This window comes from Phyllostomus discolor, chromosome 4, assembly GCF_004126475.2.
Source record: "Phyllostomus discolor isolate MPI-MPIP mPhyDis1 chromosome 4, mPhyDis1.pri.v3, whole genome shotgun sequence".
Classification (NCBI taxonomy): Eukaryota; Metazoa; Chordata; class Mammalia; order Chiroptera; family Phyllostomidae; genus Phyllostomus; species Phyllostomus discolor.
This window is the reverse complement of record NC_040906.2, coordinates 208,571,966-208,594,559: the sequence shown is the minus strand read 5'-3', so window position 1 is coordinate 208,594,559 and position 22,594 is coordinate 208,571,966. Positions and strand designations below refer to the sequence as shown.

Sequence of the window (22,594 nt, the reverse complement as noted above, 5' to 3'; positions counted from 1 at the left end):
TGTGAGGTGAAGGATGCGCTCCCCTCCCCAAGGCAGCGGGGCGTGCTCCTCGCCCGGGGGAGCAGCCCAGGGTGAGCCTCCTGGGTCACTCGAAAGTGTCCGCCCCAGCACGGACGTCCAGCCTCGTGTGTCATCGGGCACCAGGTGCCCCTCTCCGCTCGGGAGACCCCTCCCCACACCGTCCTACCGTCACGTCACCGGGGACACGTCAGCGCCGCTGCCCCGTCTGCTGTGCCGAGGGGACGGACTTCAGGGACGCCAGGCGTCCGTGGCAGAAGCCGGCCCGGGTCCCAGGGCTTCGCTCCCACGTCTGTTCCGGGGGAGACGGAGCTCTCCCTCGGGGTGTCGGAGCCCGCAGGGTGGGGGCTGCCCCCTGCACTTCTCACGGGGTGGGGGACGGTGAGCAGGCCAGGGCCCCGGGCCCCCCTTCTTCACTCGGGAGGGTGGCGCTGGTACTGGGGGCCCCGCTCAGTGAGGCGGAGGCCGAGTCACGCACCTCCGCCCGTGGTGACACTGTGCCCGGGGACCCTGGAGACAGCCCCCCCGCCCCCCGTGGCTGGTCGGCCGGTCTGCCTCCTGAAGGACCCTCCCCGGCGGGAAGCTTCCTGGAAGCTGGGGCTCGCGTGGCGGGTTCTCGGACACCGGCTTCGCCAGGCGCTGCTCCTGCGGAGAACGGCTTCAGGGTCTCCCGGAATCCCGCCCCACACGCCCCTGGCCAGGCCCGGCTTCCCCGGGGCTTTGGAGCCAAACCCCTGGGGTTTTTAGACGTAACCGTTCTTCCCTTTCAGAACCAGCGTCCTCTGGTTGTTTGTGTCTCCTGACGCGACTTTATTTTATCTCATGGTTATTTTTTTTAAATCCTCGCCCAAGGAGGACGTGTTTGCTGGTTTTGGAGACAGAGGAAGGGAGCGAAAGAGTGAGAGCAACATCCGTGTGAGGGAGAAACACATATCGGCTGCCTCCCACACACGCCCCAAGCAGGGATCGAACCCGCGGCCCAGGCACGTGCCCTGGCTGGGAATCGAACCCGCAACCTTCTCGTGTACTGGACGATGCTCCAACCCACTGACCCACCCGGCCAGGGCTCTTAATGCAACTTGAAATGCAGCTCACGTGCTTCTGGATCCGTACTGGTTTTGAAAGTCGTCTTTCACTTTATTCTGTGTTTTGGTTCCCTAGGCAGTCTGTCTGCGTGCCCTGGCCCCGCCTGTCCAGCACGCCTGGGGGTCTGGCCGGCCATGGCCGCATGTTCAGAAACCGAGGGGGAGGGAACAGCTCCAAGGGGGCTGCTGGCTGTTTGATGGCAACCTTGGGTGTCACGAGGCGCCACGCAGAGCGTGCCGGTGACGGACACGCGGACACGGAGCCCCTTGCCCCCTGGTCCGCACCTCCCTGCACCCCCAGGGGCCTGCCTGGCTCCTCTGTGACTCGGGCGGTGAGGGTCAGCCCCTCCAGCGGTCCGCCATCTGCGCAGTTTAAAAGGAGACACTTGCTAAATCATGAACTGTATGCTCAGCAGTTCCTAAGATATGCCTTTAATTGCAGCTCTTTTCAAAAAGAGATTTTGTATATTTATTTTCAGAGAGAGGGGAAGGAAGGGGGAAGAGAGGGAGGGAAGCATGGGTGTGTTGCCTCTGGCAGGCGCCCTGACGGGGGGCGGTGTGCATGCTCCCCACCGGGGGACCAGGGCCGGAGCCCGGGCACTTCCTCCTCTCGGGGTGATGCCCAGCCAGCAGAGCCCCACTGCTCAGGGCTGGTGACAGCTCTCCTGTGTCTGATGACCGAGTCCAGCGAGGCCCCAGCCTGCAGCCCGGGGTTCCACCTTGCGCAGCCCAGCTCACGGCCCCCTCCCCAGTCTCGGGAGGTCTTGTGAAATTCTCTCTCTCTCTCTTTTTTAAAGATTTTATTTATTTACTTTTAGAGAGGGAAGGGAGGGAGAAAAAGAGAGAGAGAAACATCAATGTGTGGTTGCTGGGGGCCATGGCCTGCAACCCTGGCATGTGCCCTGACTGGGAATCGAACCTGTGATGCTTTGGTTCGCAGCCTGAGCTCAATCCACTGGGCTACGCCAGCCAGGGCATGAAGTTCTTTTGAGGGTCCTCATCCTCCACATCCCTCCCCAAAGGAAAGGCTCCTCTTTCCCTTCCGGGGGGGCCCATCTCAGAACGCTTCCGGAACATTCCAGAACGTGGAAGTTCTATGAACATCAGTAAGGAGCCCAGTTCTCCTCTCTCCCCACTGTCTTCAGGAGCTCCGTGTTTCTGGAAAAAGTCTTGACGTCTCCTCAGCACCATGTTTTACATCCACAGTTCCGATACCGTTATCGCATGGAAACCCCTTTACTTCCTCCGGGACCGGTCCAGTCGGGCCCTGTCTCCTGGCTGCGGCAACCACGCTGGCGCCCAGCACCCGGCTCCGCGGGCCAGCGCCTGTCCGCTGAGAAAAGGAGCAGTCCTGGTGTTATTTTTATTTTGAGTGGAACTAATCTCCGAGGCCCTGCTGGCCTGCCTGGTTGTGTAGAAAGACAAACTCGTAGGTGGTACCACAGCCCCAGGGGCAGACCTCACAGTCTGGCAGCCTCCGCGCTCCAGCGCCGGCTCAGAAGGGACTCAGGGCCAGGACTCACGCTGGAAGAGAAAGTTCGTCTAGAAAGGCGCAGAGGGGGGAGGAGGAGCCGGAGAAGGGGCTGAGGAAGCAGGTCCCAGCAGAAGAAGGGCCTTGGGGCTCAGCGGAGGGGTGGGGGGAGAGAGAGAGAGAGAGAAGGGGAAGGGGGAAGGGGATGGGGAGAGGCTGCGTCCTCTGTCCCCAGGGTCAGGGTGGGGGTTATTTTAGGGGCCGTCAGAGGGGACAGTTTCAGTGGGATATGCGTCAGCTTTCTTTCCAGGTGTCTCTTTCCAGGGTCCGGTCCCCACCGCCAGGGCTGCGCCAGGGCAGGCGGTCACTAGTCAGCTGGTCGGCTGCTCCTGCGTCTGGTGCTGCTGCTTCTCTGGGCCCCGAGCTGGAACCCACCGAGGCCCAGATGTTCTCCCTCGGGGGTCGTGCCTGCCAGCGCCCAGGGTCACAGGAGGCCACACTCGGGCCCCTTGCTCCTCCTCCACGGGGGTCTTCGCCCCGTGAGTGACAAGCCCCGGGAGGGAGGGTTGGGGCGGGTCTGAGCCCCAGGCCCAGGGTGTGCTGGGGGAGGAAGGTCGCCCTGGGGGGTGAGTTGCCCCTCCCCCCGCAGAACGTGTGTGCCCAGCGTTGTCCGCTGCTGGGCACGGGGGTCCTCCCACCGTGACCTTCTGTCCCTGCCCTGCCCCATCCCCGCGCTGCTGCTGCTGCTGCTGCTGCTGTCTGTCTACCGGCCACAGGGAGACCCTAAGTCAACACGAAATGAAACCTGGGCTGTGAAGCCTGACTCTTTGCTTTTTGCTCTGAAATACAAAGTGCCTGGGATTGGGGCAATTTTTTTATTTAGGTTCTGTTTTTCTTCTTTTTTTTTTTTTTGCTAATTAACTAGGTTACTTAGTGATTTTACAACGATGAAAAAGACAGAGGGATTGATGATTTTAGGAAGCGGTGAGCCGTTTCCTTAGACGCTTTTCTCCGGGTCGGAGGCGTTTGCTGTAGAAATGAGCGCGCTCCGGGAGCAGCATCAGACGGTGCTGGGCCTCAGCACCGTCTCCCAGAGGAGGGAGCAGAGGATGCTGCCAGATGAGCACTCAGGAGCCCGGAGATGAGTGCGTCTTCACACAACTTTTCATCTGAGGCAAAAGCAGAGAGAGGAAAAAGACGAAAGGGGGTGAGTGAGAGAGGGAGGGAGAGACAGAGAGACAGAGAGAGAGAGAGGGAGAGAAGGAGGGAGATAAATGGGAGCCCCCCACCCCGGGACACTGTGCCCTACTGCCCCTCCTCCCCAACGGACAGACCGGAGAGGCCGGCCCCCCTGCCGTCCCCGCGTGAGTCAGCCCCACCAGGATGCGTTTCCGGTTCTGCCACCTGGGGGCTCGGCCGTGGCCGGCTCCTGCTCCGGCAGCCCCGACTGGCTCCCCTCTGTGAAGGGGTGGGAACCCGCAGTATGGGGGGGGGCTGTTGTGCGAGGGGAGGTCCCTCCCCCCAAGCCCGGTCCTGACCTCCGCAGACCCTGTCGCTGGGGAGCCTCCACGCTGCTCTCCCCCCCTGCTCCCTCCCCAGCACAGCGCCGCAGACGGAGGCCAGAGCCCGGCCCCAGGGCCAGCCGGGGGGCAGCCTGGGCAGCTGGGGGCAGACCCCCCGCCAGGGCTCCCGCCCCGTCCCCCCCTCCTTGGATCTGAGGCTACTGTTCTCAGTAGGTGTGGACACCCCGAGCGGGGAGGGGTGGGGCGGGGCGGGGTGGGGTGGGCTAGGGAGAGGCTGCTTCTGCTGCCCTCCCCCCTGCAGCGAGTCCCCCCTTGAGTATCAGCACCTGGCCTCGCGCCCGGTCCCTTCGTGATCCTGCGGCTGGAGGTGGTCGTGTGGGGCTCAGAGGAGTCTTCAGCAGAGGAAGGGAGGTGTGTGCGAGTGTGTGCACGTGCGTGTGCGTGTGTGTGCGCCCTAGTGGGTGCACGACGTGGGGGAGAAGGGCAGAACCTGTGGCGGGGCCCCGCCCTCCTCCCCTCCCCCCCCAGCCCTTGGTTGCTATGCGGTTTCCATGGCAGCAGCATCCTCAGACCCAACTTTCACCCACCATTCACAGCCCATTAAGGTAGAGTCGTGGGGGGAGGGGAGGGAGGCTGGGAACCTGGTCTGACGCTGCCAGTCAGGCTGCTGCTCTCTGCCAAAGTCGCAGCGAGACACTCCAGCAGCGATTCCGCCTCCTCCTCCTCCTGCGGCCTCAGCAGGAGCGAGAGCGAGAGCGAGAGCCAGCCAGCCAGCGAGCGGGAAGCAGCGGCCCCGGGCTGGCGGGAGAGGACGTGCGGGCCCCGCAGCCATATTGAGGACCCCTGGGCTCCTGCTCCCCCCAGACCCTCGGCTCTTGGGCTCTGGCCTCTGCTCCCAGGCCCCGCCATCCAGCCGGCTGGCCCGGGGCTGCCTGGTGCCTCCGCTTCCTTCCTCGCCATCTGGACGCGGCCAGAGGGAAAGTTTTGAAAAATGCCGATTGCCCAGCTGCTGGAGCTATGGAAGAAGATAGAGGTGGAGCCCATGGACATAGAGGTGAGTGGGGAGACAGCGCAGGCTTCCCCGCTGGTCCCGGGGCCCTGACTCGCCGCGGACGCCAAGTGCGCTCGCCGTGGGGCGTTCGGGGTCGCAGGCTGACAGCCGTGCGGCAGAGGCTCGGGCACGGGCTGTGCAGAGAGGTGCGCACCCTGTTACACAACACGCGTGCAGGCACGCACGTAAACACCACACACGTGTAAACATACTCCCGCACACGCGGGAACACCGCGCTCCGGATGCTTCCGAACGCCTGTGCGTCCGCGTCTCCCGGTCACCCCGCACCAGTCGGTGTGTGTGCCCTCAACAAGTGGCTTCCACGGACGCAACTCCCTTTGCTACCGGCAAGGGTGGAAGCAGACGGCAAACAAGTGGGACTTGTTCCGTAGGGAGCCCCGCCAGGCCCGGGTTCCGCAGAGGGGGGTGGCCAGGGGGAGGGGGGAGGGGGGGGGAGACGGTGCTCACCGCCCCTCCCCCGCTGTGAGCCAGCAGGGTGGGCCGGCTGGGTGCGCCCGCCGGCGCGGGAGCCGCCCCAGTGGTGCGGCTGTGCGCGCCTTCCCCGGGGGCGGGGCGCGCTCCTCCCCGGGACTCGGTCTGTGTAATCTGAATTACAGATGGCCAACGCGCATTTTCCTGGAAGACGCGGCCCCCCCACAGCGCCGACACCTACTGAGTTGTTAGACAGACCGCGGCGTGCTCACGGCGACGCCGGCTGCGCCGAGAACAGGCCGTCTCCACCGCGCACCCAGGCGTCAGAAGTCCGGGCTCCGCTGTGGGCCCGGCTGCCCACACCCAGCGTCGTGCACGGGGCCCTTCCCGTCTTAAACGCTGCTTATTTCTCTAGTACATGCTCGGCAGCCACGTGACATCGGTGTAAACTGAATGAGAGGTTCTGTTTTAGGAGGGAATGCACTCCTGGTTTATATTCCGAGTTCTGGGATGCCAGGCGAACTTGCTGATGAGCAAGTTTGGGATGGGTGAGCCAGCGCGCTCAGAGGCCGGTCAGCGCCGGGGGTGCCGGGCTGGGTTTGGCTGGAGCGGCCGCCGCAGTGGCAGTGGCAGGGCTGCCTGGGAGACGGTCCCGGCGGGAGCCAGGGCTCAGGGCTCCTGCTTGCTGTGGCCTGCTCCTCCGTGGCGCCGTGCAAGCCTTGGCCTTGAAGCCAGTGCCTGAGAAACAGCCTGTCCCTCACGAGGGCTGCCAATGCGGGTCTATTTTCTAATGGAATTAGTGACGGGCGGAAGTCCTCTCCCGGTGTCCTGGTGCTTGCCGGAGCCCTCCTGGCCACCGAGCAGCCCTGTGTGTGTGTCCGGGGTGGGGCCCGGAGGGGGGAGGCCCGTCTTCGGGGGGGAGGGGGGGTCTGGCCTCGGCTGAGCCTGACGAGGGCAGGCTGAGCGGAGAGAGAGGCCCTGGACCTTCATCCTGGGACTCGGCCGGACGCCTCCGGCCCTGACCGAGCTCCAGGGGGGGGACGGGGGCGCAGCCTGTGTCTTACACGGTCTTCAGAGGGACCGACTGTGGACCCGCGTGAGTGCACTTGCTTTCAGAGCACGCCCCGGCCCCGAGGGCAGCGCCACCCGAGGGGGAGTCAGAGCAGAGCTGCCGGTGACCGCGCCGCCGCTGCCCCGTCCCGAGGGCCGTGGTGACCGGTCCGAGGCCGAGGGACGTGCAGCCGCACACGAGGACACTGGACACCCTGGGCGGCCTCCAGGCTGCCCGCAGCGGCCGGCCGGAGAGCAGGGCCCTGTGCAGTGAGCTTCCCCCCGCCGAAGCCTCAGCCTGGACTAGAGATTCTGCGCCCCGTCCGGGCCTGAGGACCCTTCCAAATCCGGACAGACGTGGCCCCCCGTCGGTTCCGGAGCTCAGAGGCCGACTTCACCTTCCCTCCCTTCTCTGTTGTTCGGCTGTGAAACATCTCACGTGTCACGGAATGGGGCAGAGCCGGGACAGTGCCCTCGGCCCTCGGAGACCAAATGAAACGCCACGAACCCCCCCCCGCCCGGAGGACGCTGTTCTCCCGAGGAGGCCTGCGGGGGCCGGTGCTCACGCGGGTGCCACCCCGCACACGCAGCGTGGGGGGGGTGCCCTGCCGCTCCGGGACTGGCCGCCGCCGCCCTCCGCCCGTGGACTCCGGCTCCCCGTGCGGTCTCTCTGAGCTGCTCCCCGTGGCCTGGCTCCCTCGTCCGCCCTCTGGGGGACCTGGGCTACGTCGGGTGGGAGGCCCAATGCACGAAAAAATACCGTGTATTGTCCTTCGTGAAAACCAGCCCCTCAACCAGCGGGAGATCACTGACCGTCTAGGGAAAGTGCCTGTGGTTTTGCAAATTGCCCTGGGGGGCGCATCTGGCCCACTGACGAGGTGGGTTGACAAAGAGACGGACACTAATTAAGACTGGGGCCTCCGCGGCAGAGTCCCCGAGAACCCCGGCCCGGCAAGGCAGCCGGGTGAGTCTGCTCCTCGGAGTTGAACCCGCATCTCCCGAGCGGGGTCCCCGAGGCCGGGCAGGCCCGGGGGAAGGGCCAAGAGAGGTGCGTGCAGAGCCAGCCCGCAGGGTCCGATGTCCCGTGTGACCGGCGTTCCCTGGGAGGACGGGGCCTGGCTTGTCTTCCCGGGACGCCATCGGGCATCAGGGCCAGGAAGAGCCCCGTTTTCAAGTGCCGTGGACCAGACGAGGTCCCGGAAGTCTCCTTCTGCAGCCGACACCGTGGCAGACAGCTCCTGACCCCTGGGCTCGGAGGAGAAGCAAGACACAGTGGCAGCAGCCGTGTGCCCTGCAGAGGCACCCAGCGGAGTGCTGCTGTGCAGGGGTTACGTCCTCGAGTCCCCTCCATGTCCCCAGGCCACAGGTGCCGTCCCTCCTCACTCCCTGTGTGTGGGAACACGGAGGCCCAGGGCCAGCCATCTGCCCAAGGTCAGAGGTCACGGAGAGCCCGGCCGGGACACAGCTGCCGGGCGAGACATCAGCTTGCAGACACCTGGGCGGCCCTGCTCTGTGAGCCGGGACCTGGCGCTCCGAGACTCACTCCTTCCAGGGGCTCAGTGGGGGGGTCGTGCCGCTCCTCCTGCTTGCCGGGGCCCCGTGGACCTCCGCCGTGACCTGTCTGTCTCCATCCTCTGGCCCACGGCAACCCCACCCCACCCACGTCCCCTGGCTGCTCCCGTCAGCTGTGGTGTAAGCGGCACATGCTCGGGTGACTTAGCCGCTTATAACTGTGGCCACAAAACCTCGCTGCCTCAGTTGCCGCCTGTCCTACGAAGGACGTGACCCCGGCAGGAAGCTCCGTGTGGGTGCCAGTGACTTGGGATGGGAGGGAGGGGACCTCGAGGCCGTCCCCACGCTCTGCTGAGCCCACGTGGGGCGTCTGGGTGGCCCGTCGCATCGATGCCCTGTGCGGCGCTGTCGGTGAGGACGCTGACCTGCTCGCTTCACCTAATGTTCCTCTCCGTCCGCAGACCACCGAGGAAGACCAGCCCCTGGACTCGGCGCCCCCCGCGGAGGAGACGGCGCACGAGGTAACTGCACGTTTGTTTGATCACACCTGCTTGTCTGGGGCGGGGGCGGGGGGCGGGGGCGGGGGGTGTTTGAGGTTGATCGCCGTCTGCCCCTGAGTAGTCGGCCATTCTGGCACACACGGGCGTTTTAAGGAGGAAGTGGCGTGTCTGTCGCTCTCAGTAGAGACAGGCGTGCGGAAAACGCAGGGCACAGGTGGGTGAGCCACCCACCTCCTGGGACTCAGGGAAGGAGCCCCTTAGCTCGTCTGGAGAAGGGGGGGCCTCCCTCAGGGACGCACCCTGTCAGGCCGCCTGGAGGCCGGGTGGGGACCGTGGGCAGAAGGAGGAGCTGGGTGTCGTGGGGATGGTGACATCCGGGGCGGACAGGCAGGGAACGGAGAGGGGGCAGCCGGGACGCCACGGAGGGAGGGGACGGGGCCGTGTCACGGGGCGGGCGTGCTCACAGCGCTCTCTGCAGGAGCGCCGCTGGCGTAAGAGGGCTGATCCCGCCGGGGAGGCGCCAGCGAAGGGCGCCCCCTCCGAGGCCAAGCTCCTGCCACTTGCATGAAACTCTCTGGAAGGCAGCTAGGGCTTCGGCGAGGGGCCGGGTGGTGTGAAGACAGCAACTCAGGTCGCACGGCCGGGCACCCCTCGGAGCCACATGCTGTGGGACTTGCGAGCCCGGTGACTTGTGCCCGCAGCCGGCAGGCGGCGTGGGCTGGGAGGCGGGGGTCGGTGCGCGGAGCCGGCTTGCAGGACGGGCTCTTCGGAGGCCGGACTGGCCCTTCGCCTCTGACGGACGAAGCCCGGGCGCAGCAGTGCCCGTTGGCAGCTCCGGGCCACCGGACCTCGAGATCACGTGGCATCGGGTGTCGGCTTAATAGCGCAGAACGGCACCAGGCCGCCTCGTCCCTGGCCAGCGGCCCCGGGCACGTGGCGGGGTGGGGGCGGGGGCTGGCTCAGTTCCGAGCTCCCAGTGGCCTTCCTGCGTTCTTGAGTGAAACGTCGCTTGGCCCCGGCCCCAGCCTTGGGCACCTCTGGGGGCAGAGGGGAGCCCTGCCCTGGCCGGGTCCACGGAGGCGAAAGGGTGACGAGGCATCTGGGCCCGAGACTTTCCTGAAAAACCACGTCTTCACCTCTGTCCCTGCCCAGGAGCAGGGTGAGTGACTGAGGAGGCCCGGGGTCACGGAGCAGCCGAGCCCAGCCCCTCAGGTTTAGTGCCACTCTGCTCGGCATTCGTGGGGACTTCGGTTCCCAGGAAACCGCTGGCGTGTCTCTCGCGGGCAGATGCAAGGGGTCACTTAGCAATCAGCCTCAGGGGGCAGGCCGTGCGGCTCCCGGCCAAGACGGGCGTGTGGACCGTCCAGGTCGGGGGCCCGCCGGTCGGGTGGGCAGCACGGCTGTGTGATGGCGTGCCCACCGGGGTCTGCACCCCCCAGCGTCCCTCACCCACGACAGCCTTCCCTTCCTCAGACCGCCTGCTCTGGAGTCGTCTTAGCCTTAACACTAAAAATTCTCGCCCAAGGACACGCTCACTGGTTCTCAGAGAGGGGGGAGGAGAGAGAACGAGAGGGAAGGAAACACCAGTGCCCAAGAGAAAACACTGATTGGTTGCCTCTTGCGTGCCCCGCACCTGGGGACCCATCCCGCAACCCAGGCACGTGCCCTGACCGGGAATCGAACCTGTGACCCATTGGTCCACGAGGTGACACTCCCACCAAGCAAGCCACGCCGGCCAGGCCTCACGCTTAACACGTCTGGTGGGAAGGTGGGCGCTCGCTGGCTGCAGGAGTGCGGCAAACTCCACCCACCCCTTCCAAGGTGTTTTCGACCATGGGAAGGGGCCAGAGGGAGTCATTCGTGGTTCCCGGTGTCACCGTGTCTGGGTGACAGGCAGTGCGGGTCCCCTCGGCTCCAGGTAAAGGAAGGGAGAGAGTTCCGTGCCAGTTCCTGGGGGGTCCGGCAGGACGCTCCGTCGCTGCGTCTGTGGGCGGAGCGCCGGGAAACCGGGGGTGTATGAGCGAGGGTGGACGCGGTCGGTGCCGCGTGGGCTCCTCTGCCCTTTGTTTTGTTCCCCCCGCCCGGCTCCCCCGGCCCGGCTCCCCCCACCTGGCTCCCCCCCGCCCGGCTCCCCCGGCCCGGCCCGGCCCCTCGGCCCTCACTGGCCGGAGGGTTCACGGCTCAGGGAGCGGAGGGTGGGTGTGAGCCGGCGGAGCGCAGGCACCTCATGCCTTCCGCAGCGTCCGATGACGAAACACCTTCCTCAGGAGGAAACGTGGGTCACACCGACGGCCGTCTGTTCGTTCCTCCGCTCGCTCGCTCGGTCGACACCCTGATCGATAGCTGCAGGCCGACCTCACGGCCACGCCGAGGGGTGAGGGGTGAGGGGTGAGGGGTGAGGGGTGAGGGGGCGGGTCGTGCAGGAAGGCGGGGCGCTGCAGGGGCGCCCCAGCCAGAGACCGTTGCAGCGCAGACGCGGCGTCTCTGAGGGCGGGCTCCCCCTCGCCCGCGTGTCCTCCGTGTCCTCCTCCGTGTTTAAGGTCAGACCACGTTCGGGGGAGCCCACGTGAGAGCGTGCCGTGCGGTCCGACTCCACGTGCGTCTCAGCCCGGGCCCCGTGTCGGCTGCGAAAGGCCCGGAAGGAGGGGGAAAGTGGACGGGCGGCGGCGGGGGGCGGCGCCGGGGTGTCTGGGCACCCCGTCCCACTGCTGCCGGCCGTCATCGGGGCCGCGTCACAGGTGCCCGGGGCGGGGGTCGCGCTGTCACAGGACGCGTGGGCACCCTCTATGCTCCGGAAGCCGGGGAAGCACCCGGCAGTGCCCACTGGTAGCACCTTCTCAGCGGTGTCCTTGGGGCGGTGGCCAGGGGCCGGGGTGGGAGCTGACCACGGCCAAGGGCGGGGTCTGGGGGCGGCGTCCACCCCTGAGCGTCCCGAGGCGCCTGCTCTGCGAGCTGCTGGGGTCCCGCCTCGTCCCCGCAGGTTGTGGGCAGCGGAGTGACACCGGTGCAGGGGGCCGGGGCTCCTGCCAGAGTCCAAGTCCAGTGTGGACTGCGGGGGTTGACCAGCGAGCCCGGGAGGCCTCCGCACCCCAAGAGGGGGTTCATCAGCTTGTCCACCTGTGGGGGGACTGTGTGGTTTTGGGGACTCAGGGACGGGGAGGAGAGGTGCCCCAGGACGAGGGTGCGGTGGCTCCTCAGTGTCTGCAGCAGGGACGCTCCACCTCCGGGTCCCCCTCACGCAGGCACTGTCACCTCTGTCACCTGTCCCTGTCCTGTGTGGGACCTTCAGTCTCTGGGGTTCAGGCTCACAGGTGACGTGCAGGTGGGTTTCTCATGTCCCAGACGTCAGGCGCCTGTTTATTGATGGTGACCGCTGTTTCGTCTGGTCAAACCCAGAGACCAGAGACGTGGGTCACACCATTCGCGTGGTATCCCGTCCCTTCCTGTGAGTCCTGGGGTGTTTCCTGGCCCCCTGAAATTCTGGGGCCTCCCGAATTCTGGCATCTGTCCCTAACGCGCCGACCCTCCCGCATGGGCCTGGCGCTGGGAGGTGGACCCGGCTGATGGGGTCGGGGCCGGGGGCCGGTGCCCTGGCGGGCACTCTCGCCTGGGGGCACAGCAACGAGACAAGGACCGCCGTGCCCCGGACGGCCAGCCTGGCCCGCCCTGGGGTACCTGCGAGCCCGGCCCCTCCTGCGTGCCCACACCGGGGACCCCAGAAGCAGCGTGGCTGTGGCCCCAACCTGCATTTCCAGGGGCGGGGTGGAGCTCAGTGGCCCCCTTGTGCCGCCGCCCCTTGGGGTCCCTGCCCCTTCCCCAGACTGGCTCTTCTTTCTCTGCACGAGGGAGAATGCAAAGCTGTTTTTTTCTTTCGGGCACAAAAAATTCCAGAGGGGCTTTCGCTGGAGATGCTTTTGAAAATTATCTTCCCCCGGCTTTTTCTTTTTCCTCTCCCGGTTGTGGGCGGAATATATTATCGCCTCACATGAATTATAAAAGTTCCTTTTGTACAATCGGAGATTTTTATTAACCTCAAGTGGGTAATTTGAATAATTGTGGGAGAGAGGTTCTGCCCATGCCTTGTAAGTGGATTTTCCTGTGTCGTGATGCCACCGGGTGTGGGAAGGTGCAGGGGCCCAGGGGGAGAAAACCGTGGAGCTTGCTGTGTTGCCCTCAGATATTTTGAAGCGATAAACGTGAAGCAAAATCATCTTTTGGCACCCCAGATGCAGCTGGGAGCTGGGTGTGGGGACACAGGCTTTGCAATTTGTGTGAGTCATGGAAATCTCGAGGGAATCATCAAAACACATTTTTTTCCGAGATGTTGTAGCAAACACCCGCTGTGCCAAGTGCGTGCTGGGTGAGCGCCGGCTCGCGTGGGCCACGGCTCCCTCCTGGCCCTCCGCACGTGGGCGTGGGCTGCGGGCTGCGGCTCCCTCCACGTCCCCGCTTCTCCGAGGGGGACCGGTCCTGGGGGCCGAGGGCCGCTGGGGCCCTCACTCCCCGCCCTCACCCGCCGTCCGCAGAGCAAAGGGCACAGGACACAGGTGCAGAGGGGCCGAGGGGAGGCCCTGGCTCTTTGAAGAAAACCTTCAGAAACATCTACCGAGCGTCGTCCACGCATTACAGAAACACACGTGAGACGAGACACGCCCTGTCACTCCAGAGATCGCGGTCCGAGAACTCAGACACGCAAGCGCCTGTTTCCAAAGTCACAGGACAAAGGCGAGATGGCATGTCCTTGGAGGAATGACGGGGTCCCGTGTGCGTCCCCAGGGGGGCTGGCGGGTCGCCGCGGGCTTGTGGCAACACCAGGGTCCCTTCCCTCCGCCTTCCTCCCTCGGCCTCCCTTCTCTGCCTCCATTCTTCCTGCAAACGTCAGGCCCGGCGTCGGGCTCTGGTGGCTCGGGGACGAGGACAGCTGAGACAGACAGAGTCCCGGCCGCAGGGACCCCCGTGCTCGTGTTTCGTGTTCCTGCAGACGCCGCTCCCCGCCCGATGAGGGCCGTGGCACACTGGGGAGCGCTGCGGAGGGGGAAGTGGGGAACCCAGGGTGACGTGGGCAGGGTCCCCCGAGTGGAGTGGTGGTCAGGGAGAGGCCTCCTCTCCTTGCTGGCTGGTATAGGGGGACATGACCGACGGGAAGGGGCTGACCAGCCACGTCTGGGGGAAGCCGGGCCAGCACGCAGGGACCAGTGTGGCTGCAGGGCACGACCCGGCTCGGGAGCCGCAGAGCCCTCGGGAATCACTTGCAGTGCACACGGGGCCTGGGTAGGGAAGTGGGGGCCAGCCGGGCCTTCGGGGTTCACTCTGGGTTTTCCAGGCAGCATAGATAGGAAGGGGGTGGGAGCCCACTGGTGTCTTTGAGTGCCGCCACGCTGGTGGGGTGTTCAGAGGATGGCGTTTGGGGACAGAGTGAGGTCGGGAGATGGGGAAGGAGGCTGTGAGGGGTCCTGAGGAGAGGTGTGGGGTCCCAGACACGGCGGGGTGGGACTGGGGTGGGCGGGACTTGCAGCTTGCTCTTCCAACCCCGTGGTGAGCAAGGCCAAGGCTCAGACAGCAGCTGGGGGTGTATTGATCACGAGCCGAGCGGTCACTGCGGGCGTCGGACCATGCTGTGCCGTGTCTCCGGTGCCGCTGACGGGACGCATGCCTGTCGGCTGTTCACGGCGTGTTTGGAAATGGGCTCCCAGGTCACTGCTTGCTGGACCGGTCCTCTAGCCTGAGCCCCAGAGGGTCCCCAGGCTACTCGGCCATGTCAGCCTGGGGGGAGGGGGAGGAGGGGCCGTCCTGCCCCCGGGGCTGCGGGCGCCCATGCAGAGCCCCGTCCTGGAGGCCGGACCCTGAAGCCCCAGAGGTCTTAGCCGCTGCCCTCCCAGGGCGACACTCAGATCTCACCGGAGTCCCAGCGGCCAGGAGCCCTCGGAACAAGGGCGTGGCCCTTCCTCCGTGCTGGAGAGGACTGTCTGGAAGCGAAGCAGTGGGCTGGGGCGGGACACTGGCCCGATGCCAGGTCCCTCCTCTGTAAGCTGGTGGATGAGGATCTCTCTCTCTCTCTCTACACACACACACACACACACACACACACACGCTCCATACGTTTTGTGTCTATGTGTGTTGCTGGGCCACAGGTACTTTGCTGTGTGTGTGGTAACGCTGATTTTATGCAGTGGTTCAACTCAGTACCTATCAGGAGGCGGATGCTAGTTCTTCTTTAATCGTTGCCACTTCCAACAGCGTGTGTGTATCCCTTGCAGTCTGGGGAGCCGAGGTGAGCAGGCGGGTGTTTGCGGAAGCTCCGGTGGGGGTGGTCTGCCTCAGGGCGTCTCCTCCGGCCCTTCCCGTCCCCTCTCCCTCCTGCTGCCCCCGCCTGCAGGACCCCCGAGACGCGCTGGGGCGGCCTCTGTTCCCACAGTGGGAGCCGGGGCCGCAGAAGTCCCCGTTCATTGGGAGACGAGAAGTCGGTCGACTTAGCTTTGCTTCTAGAAAATCGTGTCGAGTGCGAGGTGACCGAGCTCTGGGATGCGGCGGAAGCCCCCCTCCCCCTGGCTTCGTCGTCTTCCCCTTCCTCGTCCCCGGCTGCCGAGCGTTCAGGCACACACGCTTCTTCAGCGCCCGTCCCGGAAAGGCAGCTGAGAGCACGCGGAGGTGCATGGCCCTTGTCCCTGGAGCCCGGGTGTCCGTGAGCCGGGGAGCGATGGCAGCAGCGCAGGGGCACGGTGACGCGTTCACAGGACCCGGCGCGGAGTTGCCCTGCACACAGAATGGCCGAGCGAGGAAGGAGACAGGCAGGACGCTGACCGAGCAGCTGGGCACCCCCACAGGGGCCGTGCTGGTTTCCGATGGCTGCTGTCGCCGGCCGGCGGCCCCGGACCTCGGGGCTCATCGCCTCACGGCTCCGAGGGTAGAGGTTCGGGCGTCTCGGTGCAGCCCGGCTGCGTCCCCTGTCCAGGGTTCAAGTGCCGGCTTCTCCCAGATGCTAGAGGCGCCTGCCTGGGTTCTTGGCCCGCGGCTCCCTCCCCATGGCACCGCTCTGACCCCTCCCCTGCCTCCACGATACCCCCCCTTCCTGTAACGTCCCTTGTGACGGCATCAAACTCATCCGTGGAATCCAGGGTCCCGTCTCAAGGTCCACAATGTAAACACTCGGGCAACGTCCCCTTTGCCACGGAAGGTGACATGGTCACAGCACGTGGTCACCTCTGGGTGCTGCTGTTCCGTCCCTCACAGCGGTGCATCCACTGTGCATCCCGTCTGTGGGGCCAGGGGCTCCGGTCTCGTCACGAGGCCAGACGGGAGGTGGGGGTACTGCTGCGTGTTCCAGCCACAGGAGCCGTAACAAGAAAATACTGGGTCTTCTTAAAAAATCTTTACTGTCCTGTTTCCATGACCCTGTCGTCCCTTTGCGCCCCTCCCTCCACCACCCTGCATGGTGGTCCATGTCCCTGAGTCCTTTTCCTTCCTGCTCAGCCCCTCCGCCCCTGACCGCCACCCCCCCCCACTAGCTGTCCGCCTGCTCTCCACTGGTGGCGTCTCCATTTGAAAAAAGCAACTGTAAAATTTAGTTCTTGGGTCAAGTGGAGGGTTTCGAACCTGGTAACATTTTTCTTGGTTTTATATACATCACACCTTTCACCTCAAAATATTTCCATATACCTCTTTAAAAAACCATGTTCTGCATAAGCAAATACCGTTATTTCTGACACTGGACGCTTCACTCTGCCTTTCCTTAAACCATTGCATCAGGAAGGTCAAAAGCACTTCACTTCTTAAGTTAAAAGGTACCCACCCTTCTCTCCATGTTATTTTCCTTCCTCAAACAAAAAAGAAATCAATTCTGGCTAAAGCGTACCTCTGTGGGACAGGGCATTGATCTCTAGCTGTTACTTTTAACAAGCAGTGTTAGCTGCTGACTTCCTCGTGTGAGGCTTTTAAAATGAATCCCCACTCCGGGACGTGCGCATTGATGGCAGAGAGCAAGACAGGGAGAGAGAGGAACATCCATCGGCTGCCCCTCATACATGCCCCAGCCAGGGATCGAACCCTCAGCCCTCTGGTGCCCAGGACGACCCAACAGCCCGCGGAGCCGCCCAGCCAGGGCCCTCGCACGAGGCTCTCACAGAGCAGGGTGCTCAGCCTGCACCCCCGGGTGACGAGCCTGCCGCACACAGAGCCAGCGTCATGCTTGTGCGCCCGAGAGCCGGAGGGGACGCGCCCTTCAGCTCGCTGGGAGTTAGCACAAGTTCTGCTTCTTGACTGTCGTATCTCACGTGGAAGACCTGTTAAATTCTGGGAAAATATTGGATAGATCATCGGGAAAAGCCAGCAAGCAAGCAAACAATGAGAACCTTCGGCCTTCTGCTTCTGCTGCGGCTGCAGAAAACCCGGAGGCTGTGGTCATGGCCGAAGCCAGCTGAGCCACCAGGTGGAACCTTGCCCTGAGCCCAGCAGAGAGCAGGCAACCAGGCGAACCTGGCCCTTGAAGGACAGCGGCCCCTTGGAGGGGGCTGGGTTGCCCCTGCGGTGCGGCTCAGGTGGGAGGGGCAGCCCGTGCAGGTGGGCGGGGAGAGAACAGCTGCAGGGCGGCTCCTGCACCAGCGCGGAGTCTGGGAGCGGGGCCCAGGGGCCGCTCGCCCGTGGGTGTCCTTGTCAGGGGGCCTGCACTGGAGGTTTGGGAGGAAGGGGCGGGCGGGTGGGACCTGGGGGCCACCGGGGACAGGCACAGGCCCGGCACTGCAGCCGGCAACCGGCACTGCCCTCCCGTGGGGAAGCCGAAGCCGCCTGCTCCGACCGGGCTGCGGCACACTGGCCGTGAGCGTTGGAAGCCGGAGTTAAAACCGCGTGCAAAAGCGGCCCCGGCGGTCACGCTGAGGGGTGCATCTGACCGAATGGGGCGGGCGCGTGTCCTGAGAGCCAGGCAGCTGCGGTGAGGGAGGAAGGGAGGCTGGGACTGAGGGAGAGACGGGCGCAAGGAGACTCGCGGAGCGAGGACGCCCCTCTGTTCTGCACGGACGGCGAGGCCAGCGCGACGCCCGCTGCCAGCCCAGCAGATGTGCCCCCTCTGGGCAGACCTCGTTTTCCAGAGCAGTTTTGGGGTCACAGCCAAACGGAGCCGAGCGTGCAGACGGTCCCCAGACGCCCCGGCCCCGCACACGTCCAGCCCCCCCATCAGGCGTGCCCGGTGGGGGGTGGGCACTGGCCACACGCGATGGACCCTCACTGTCGCATCCTGGTCTCCCAGGCCACAGTCCGCACGAGGGCTCCCTCTTGGGGCCGTTCGCACAAATGGGTGGGGACCTGGCCCACCGCTGTAGAGCCAGACGGAGCCCTGCCACAGCCCCACAGTCCTCTTCACGCTGACCGTCCCTCCCTTGCCCTCCCTCCCCACCAACCCCCGGCACCCCTCATCCTCACTGTGTCCTAGTTCCGCCCGGTCCGGAGCGTCACAGAGCTGGCGCCCTGCAGCACGCAGCCGCCACGGACTGGCCTCCCCACTTAGTCACATGCGCGTCAGGCTCCTCCGAGTGTCTTCGTGACTCGGTGGCCCGTTTCTTTCAGTTGCTCCTTAATCCCCGCCCCTCCCCCGTCTGGACGGACCCCAGTGTGCTCATCACCCCTCACCCCGCTGAGGACCCCCGCAGCGCCCTCTGAGTCTCGGCGATGGTGAACGAAGCTGCTGTGGCCATCGGTCTGCCCCTCCTTTAGGCCAACGCCCGGAGCACAGTTGCCGGGCCGCACGGCGAGAGTGTGTGTGGTTTTGCAGGAACTGCCCGGCTGTCTTCCACGGGCTGCAGCTGCTGCGTTACCCCGCAGCGCGGAGGGACAGCCCCTGACGCTCTGCGTCCCGTCAGCACCGGGTGCTGGAGGGTCTGGATCTGGGCCACTCTGACCGGTGCGTGCGGGCACCTCCCTGCTGCTTCTGTCCGTGTTTCCCCGTGACGCGCGGGGCCGGTCCTCTCTCGGGCACTCACGCGCCGCCTGCGCATCTTCCTTGGTGGTGTCTCCGTGCAGGCCCTTTGCCCGCTTTGAACTGAGCTTCATTTTTTTATTCTCGAGTTTCGGTCTTCGTGTATTTTGGGCAGCAGGGCCTTAGCAGGTGTGTGTCTTTTGCAAACATCACCGCCCAGTCTGGGGGTTGTCTTCCAGCTCTCTCGACGGTGTCTCTCGCAGAAGCCAGCAAACTCATTTTTAACGAGGTCTAGCCTGTTCATCATTTCTCTCTGGATGGTGTCCCCGGTGTCGTGTTCAAACAGTTGCCGTGTCGAGGTTACCGAGGCTTCCTCCCTGTTCTCCTCTGAGATGCCCGGCTGTCCCAGCTCCGTGTGTCGAAGAGACCGCCCTGGCTCCGGTGTATCGACATGCCCCTTGTCAACACCGATCGTCTGTGTGTGTGTGTGTTGGGGGGGGTGTCCGCCCTGGACTCCGCTCCTCCCCAGCGGTCTGTCCGCTCCCCGCAGCACGCCGCCCCGACGGCTGCGGCTTCCCGGGGAGCCCTGAGGCCGGCCAGCGCCCCTCCCCCAGCGTCCCACTGGCCCTGCAGCACTCGGCCGGCTCCCCCGGGTCTCCTCCCTCCGCAAGCACAGTCGACGCATGGTTGACTCTGTGGACCGATCCACGCAAAGTCGTTTTAACTGGGTCACTTTGGTTGTGTCTGAGTGGTAAGAATTCTCTCTCCATTTGGGATATTCACCTCTTGTTTCGTGTGCGATTTGCACATACTTCCTTCCGAGTGCTGGCCGCACCCTTTGTCTGAGACGCCGAACCCTTGCATTTTGATGAAGGTCCCATTCATTTCCCTTTTGCTGCTGCTCGTTTGGCGTCCTAGCCCAGAAACCACTGACGCATCTGATGTTATGAAGCTTTCCCTTGTTTTCTCCTAAGGGTTTTACACTTGTGAGTTTTAGGTTTAGGTCTTTGATCTATTTTGTGACCATGTGTGCTCTTCGGTTTGATTGTACACCCTGGAATTTAACATTTGAACGTCACAAAGATGGGGCATAGTTGCTTTTGCTTTTCCACTCAGAGCAATTGGCAAACTTCACATCGATTTTTCGATGACAGCTACAGCTGCGTGTCACCTGGGAAAAATGAGGGGACACTTCTCTGTGCACCAGTCACTCCAGCCACTTAATAGCATGCACATCCTCCTAAAACTCAACACGCCCACAACTGAGAAAATGTGCCAGGAGAGAATGTCTATTTATGTCCTAAGTGTTATTTACTGACTCACTGTTGTATTTGTTTTGATTCATTCTTTCTGGTTAATTTAACCCTGTTTTCTTCATTTTCTCCCCAAGATGGTGGATGGGAAAGCCAGGACACTAGGGCAACTGTCACGTCAAGGGACCTGCTGGGTGACTTCATTGCCAGGGCCCAGGGTCTCCCCCCTCGCCACACGCACGAACACGGGCGAGGGCATGCCTCCTCCACCCGCGGAGCCCTGGAAGGGCGAGAGCGCCAGGCTGCCTCTGTTTAGAGGGCACCACTGTCCCCTCATCCCCAGGCCCTGGACTCAGCTCTGGCGGGCTGTGTGGAGCGGGGGGCACCTGGCCTTCTGCCTTGGCCCCTCCTCCCTGGGCTTTATCTCCCTCACTGTGCCCCTGCCCAAGGTGTGAGCTCCAGTTCCGTCCATGAAGGGCAGGAGCTCCTTCTCTCTGCTGCATAGAATTCCATTGTGTAAATGCACCACAGTTTTTTGATCCATTCATTGACCGATGGTCACCTAGGTAGCTTCCAGCACTTGGCTACTGTAAATTGTGCTGCTAAGAACATCGGGGTGCATAGGTTCTTTTGGACTGGTGTTTTAGTGTTCTTAGGATATAGTCCCAGCAGTGGAATCGCAGGGTCAAAAGGCAGATCCATTGTTAGTTTTCTGAGGAAACTCCATGCTGCTTCCCACAGTGGCTGCCCCAGTCTGCAATCCCACCATCAGTGCACTAGGTCCCCTTTTCTCCACAACCCCTCCAACACTTGTTTGTTGATTTGTTAATGATGGCCACTCTCACCAGTATGAGGTGGTATCACATTGTGGTTCTAATTTGCGTCTCTCTGGTGGCTAGCAATGCTGAGCATCTTTTCATGTGTCTCTGGGCCCTCTGTGTGTCCTCCTGGGAGAAGTGTCTGTTCGGGTCCTTTGCCCATTTTTTAATTGGATTGTTTGTCTTCCTGGAGTGGAGTTGTGTGAGTTCTTCATGTATTTTGGAGATCAACCCCTTGTCTAACATATCATTGGCAAATACATTTTCCCATATGGTCGGTCCCCTTCCCCTTTTGCTGGTGTTTTCTTTGGCCGTGCAGAAGCTTTCTAATTTGATGAGGTCCCACTTGTTTACTCTTTCCTGTACGCCCCTTGCTCCGGGGGGCATGTCTGAGACTTCCCTGCCTGCGTTCCCTGTTTCTTTGTGTAAGATGCTGGTCCGTTCGCCCTGCCGCGTTTCCCGCGCTCTGAACTTCCCGCCCCCTGTTGGGTCACTGAGCACGCTCTCCGGACCCTGCGTGTCCTGTGCCTTGTGAGCTGGATCCAGGGCCTTACTTACATTCATTGAATCTTTGTGAGAGAAGGGTTTCTGCCCCATGCGGCCTCTGGCGGCCGAGTCTCAGGACTGGCCGTGCGCCCGACGCTCGGCTCCCACCCTCGTCCGGGTCACGGGGTGGGGGTGTGCCGTCCCTGCTGCCCTTCTGCGGAGTCCCCGGCAGGCAGACACGCTGTGGCCCACACTCACGGGGCACAGAGCAGGCAACCCCACATCCTCAGCGGCCAGACGAGGACACACCTGCAGGGCGTGCAGTGAGGGGTTCCCCAGTGGGACCTGAGCCCCGTGCCAGGGGTGGTGTGGGCGGCACGACCCTGTACAGGTGCCCTGAGCACTGGGGACCCCGCCTGCTCAGCGCCCCCCTCAGTCACGACAACCCAGGGGGCACTGGCCAACGTCCCTGGAGCACAAAGCCACGCCCCTCCCCCCGCTCAGACCCAGTGTCACTGCAGGAGAGATGAGACGTGGCTGGAGTGCTGTGGGGGCCGGTGACGTTCAGCGTCTACCGTAATCTTCGTAGACCGGTTTCGGGGCAGTTTCGGTTCGCAGAAAGGCTAAAAGGAAGGTGCAGGGGTGGCCCGTGCACCCCTCCCCCTCACGTGTGGCGCCTCCCCACTATCGACGTCCCGGCCAGAAAGCCCGTTCGGCACAACCGATAAATGTGTGGTGACACGTCACTGTCCCCCGGAGTCCGGGATGGGCCGCCTCTCGGTGTCGCCCTTCCTGCACGTTCGGACGGGTCTGGGGCAACAGGTGTCCACCCTGCGGTGTCGTGCAGGGCAGCGTCCCCACCCCAGAAAGCCTCGCGTCCACCTGCTCGCGCTGCGTCCCCTCCGAGCCGGGTGCCAGGACCTGCCCCCATCCCCCCCGTCCCCGAGGTTCTGTCTCCGCGGGGCCGTCACGCAGTCGGAATCCCGCGGCACGGAGACCGTTCCGCCTGGCTTCCCTCCCTCGGTGACACGCGCTTGTTTCTCCGTTTGTTTTTTTTTTCCTTTCACGACTCGGTGGCTCGTTTTTAAAGCGATGACTCATATCCCGTTGTCTGGCCTCAGAGTGTCGTGTTTTCACGGGGGCTGTGCGTCTCCGAGTCTGTGTGGCCTGGTCCCCTCTCCTGGGGGGCCGAGAGCAGCACAGCCACCACCCCCTTCCCTGTCCTCATCACCACGACCGGCCACCCGGGGGCGCCCGTCTGCAGCCCCCGCTGAGGAGCTGGACATCTCAGGGACCGCCGCCCCTCCCCTCAGCCAGGGGCTGGTGTGACGCACTCTTCCCTGGTTGGCAGTAACAAGGGTTGGCACGGGAGACAGCTGTTAAATCTACCTGACTTGGGGGAGATTTATGAGGCTGATGGCGAAGACCGTCTGATCACAAGGAGACAGGCGGCCGGTTTCCAGTGTAGGGCCTGCGCGTGGCGGCGGC

General features: G+C 64.0%; 1 protein-coding gene across 1 annotated transcript in view; it reads left to right on the top strand.

Moving 5' to 3' along the window:
• The first annotated feature begins 4,797 nt into the window (after positions 1 to 4,797).
• The window catches only part of RPS6KA2 (ribosomal protein S6 kinase A2), a 144,777-nt gene continuing 126,980 nt past the window's right edge, over positions 4,798 to 22,594 (top strand). The window contains exons 1-2 of the mRNA XM_028503998.2: positions 4,798 to 5,151; positions 8,604 to 8,663. Coding sequence (XP_028359799.1) covers positions 5,089 to 5,151; positions 8,604 to 8,663 — 123 coding nt within the window. The 5' untranslated portion in view covers positions 4,798 to 5,088. The remainder of the gene's footprint in view (positions 5,152 to 8,603; positions 8,664 to 22,594) is intronic.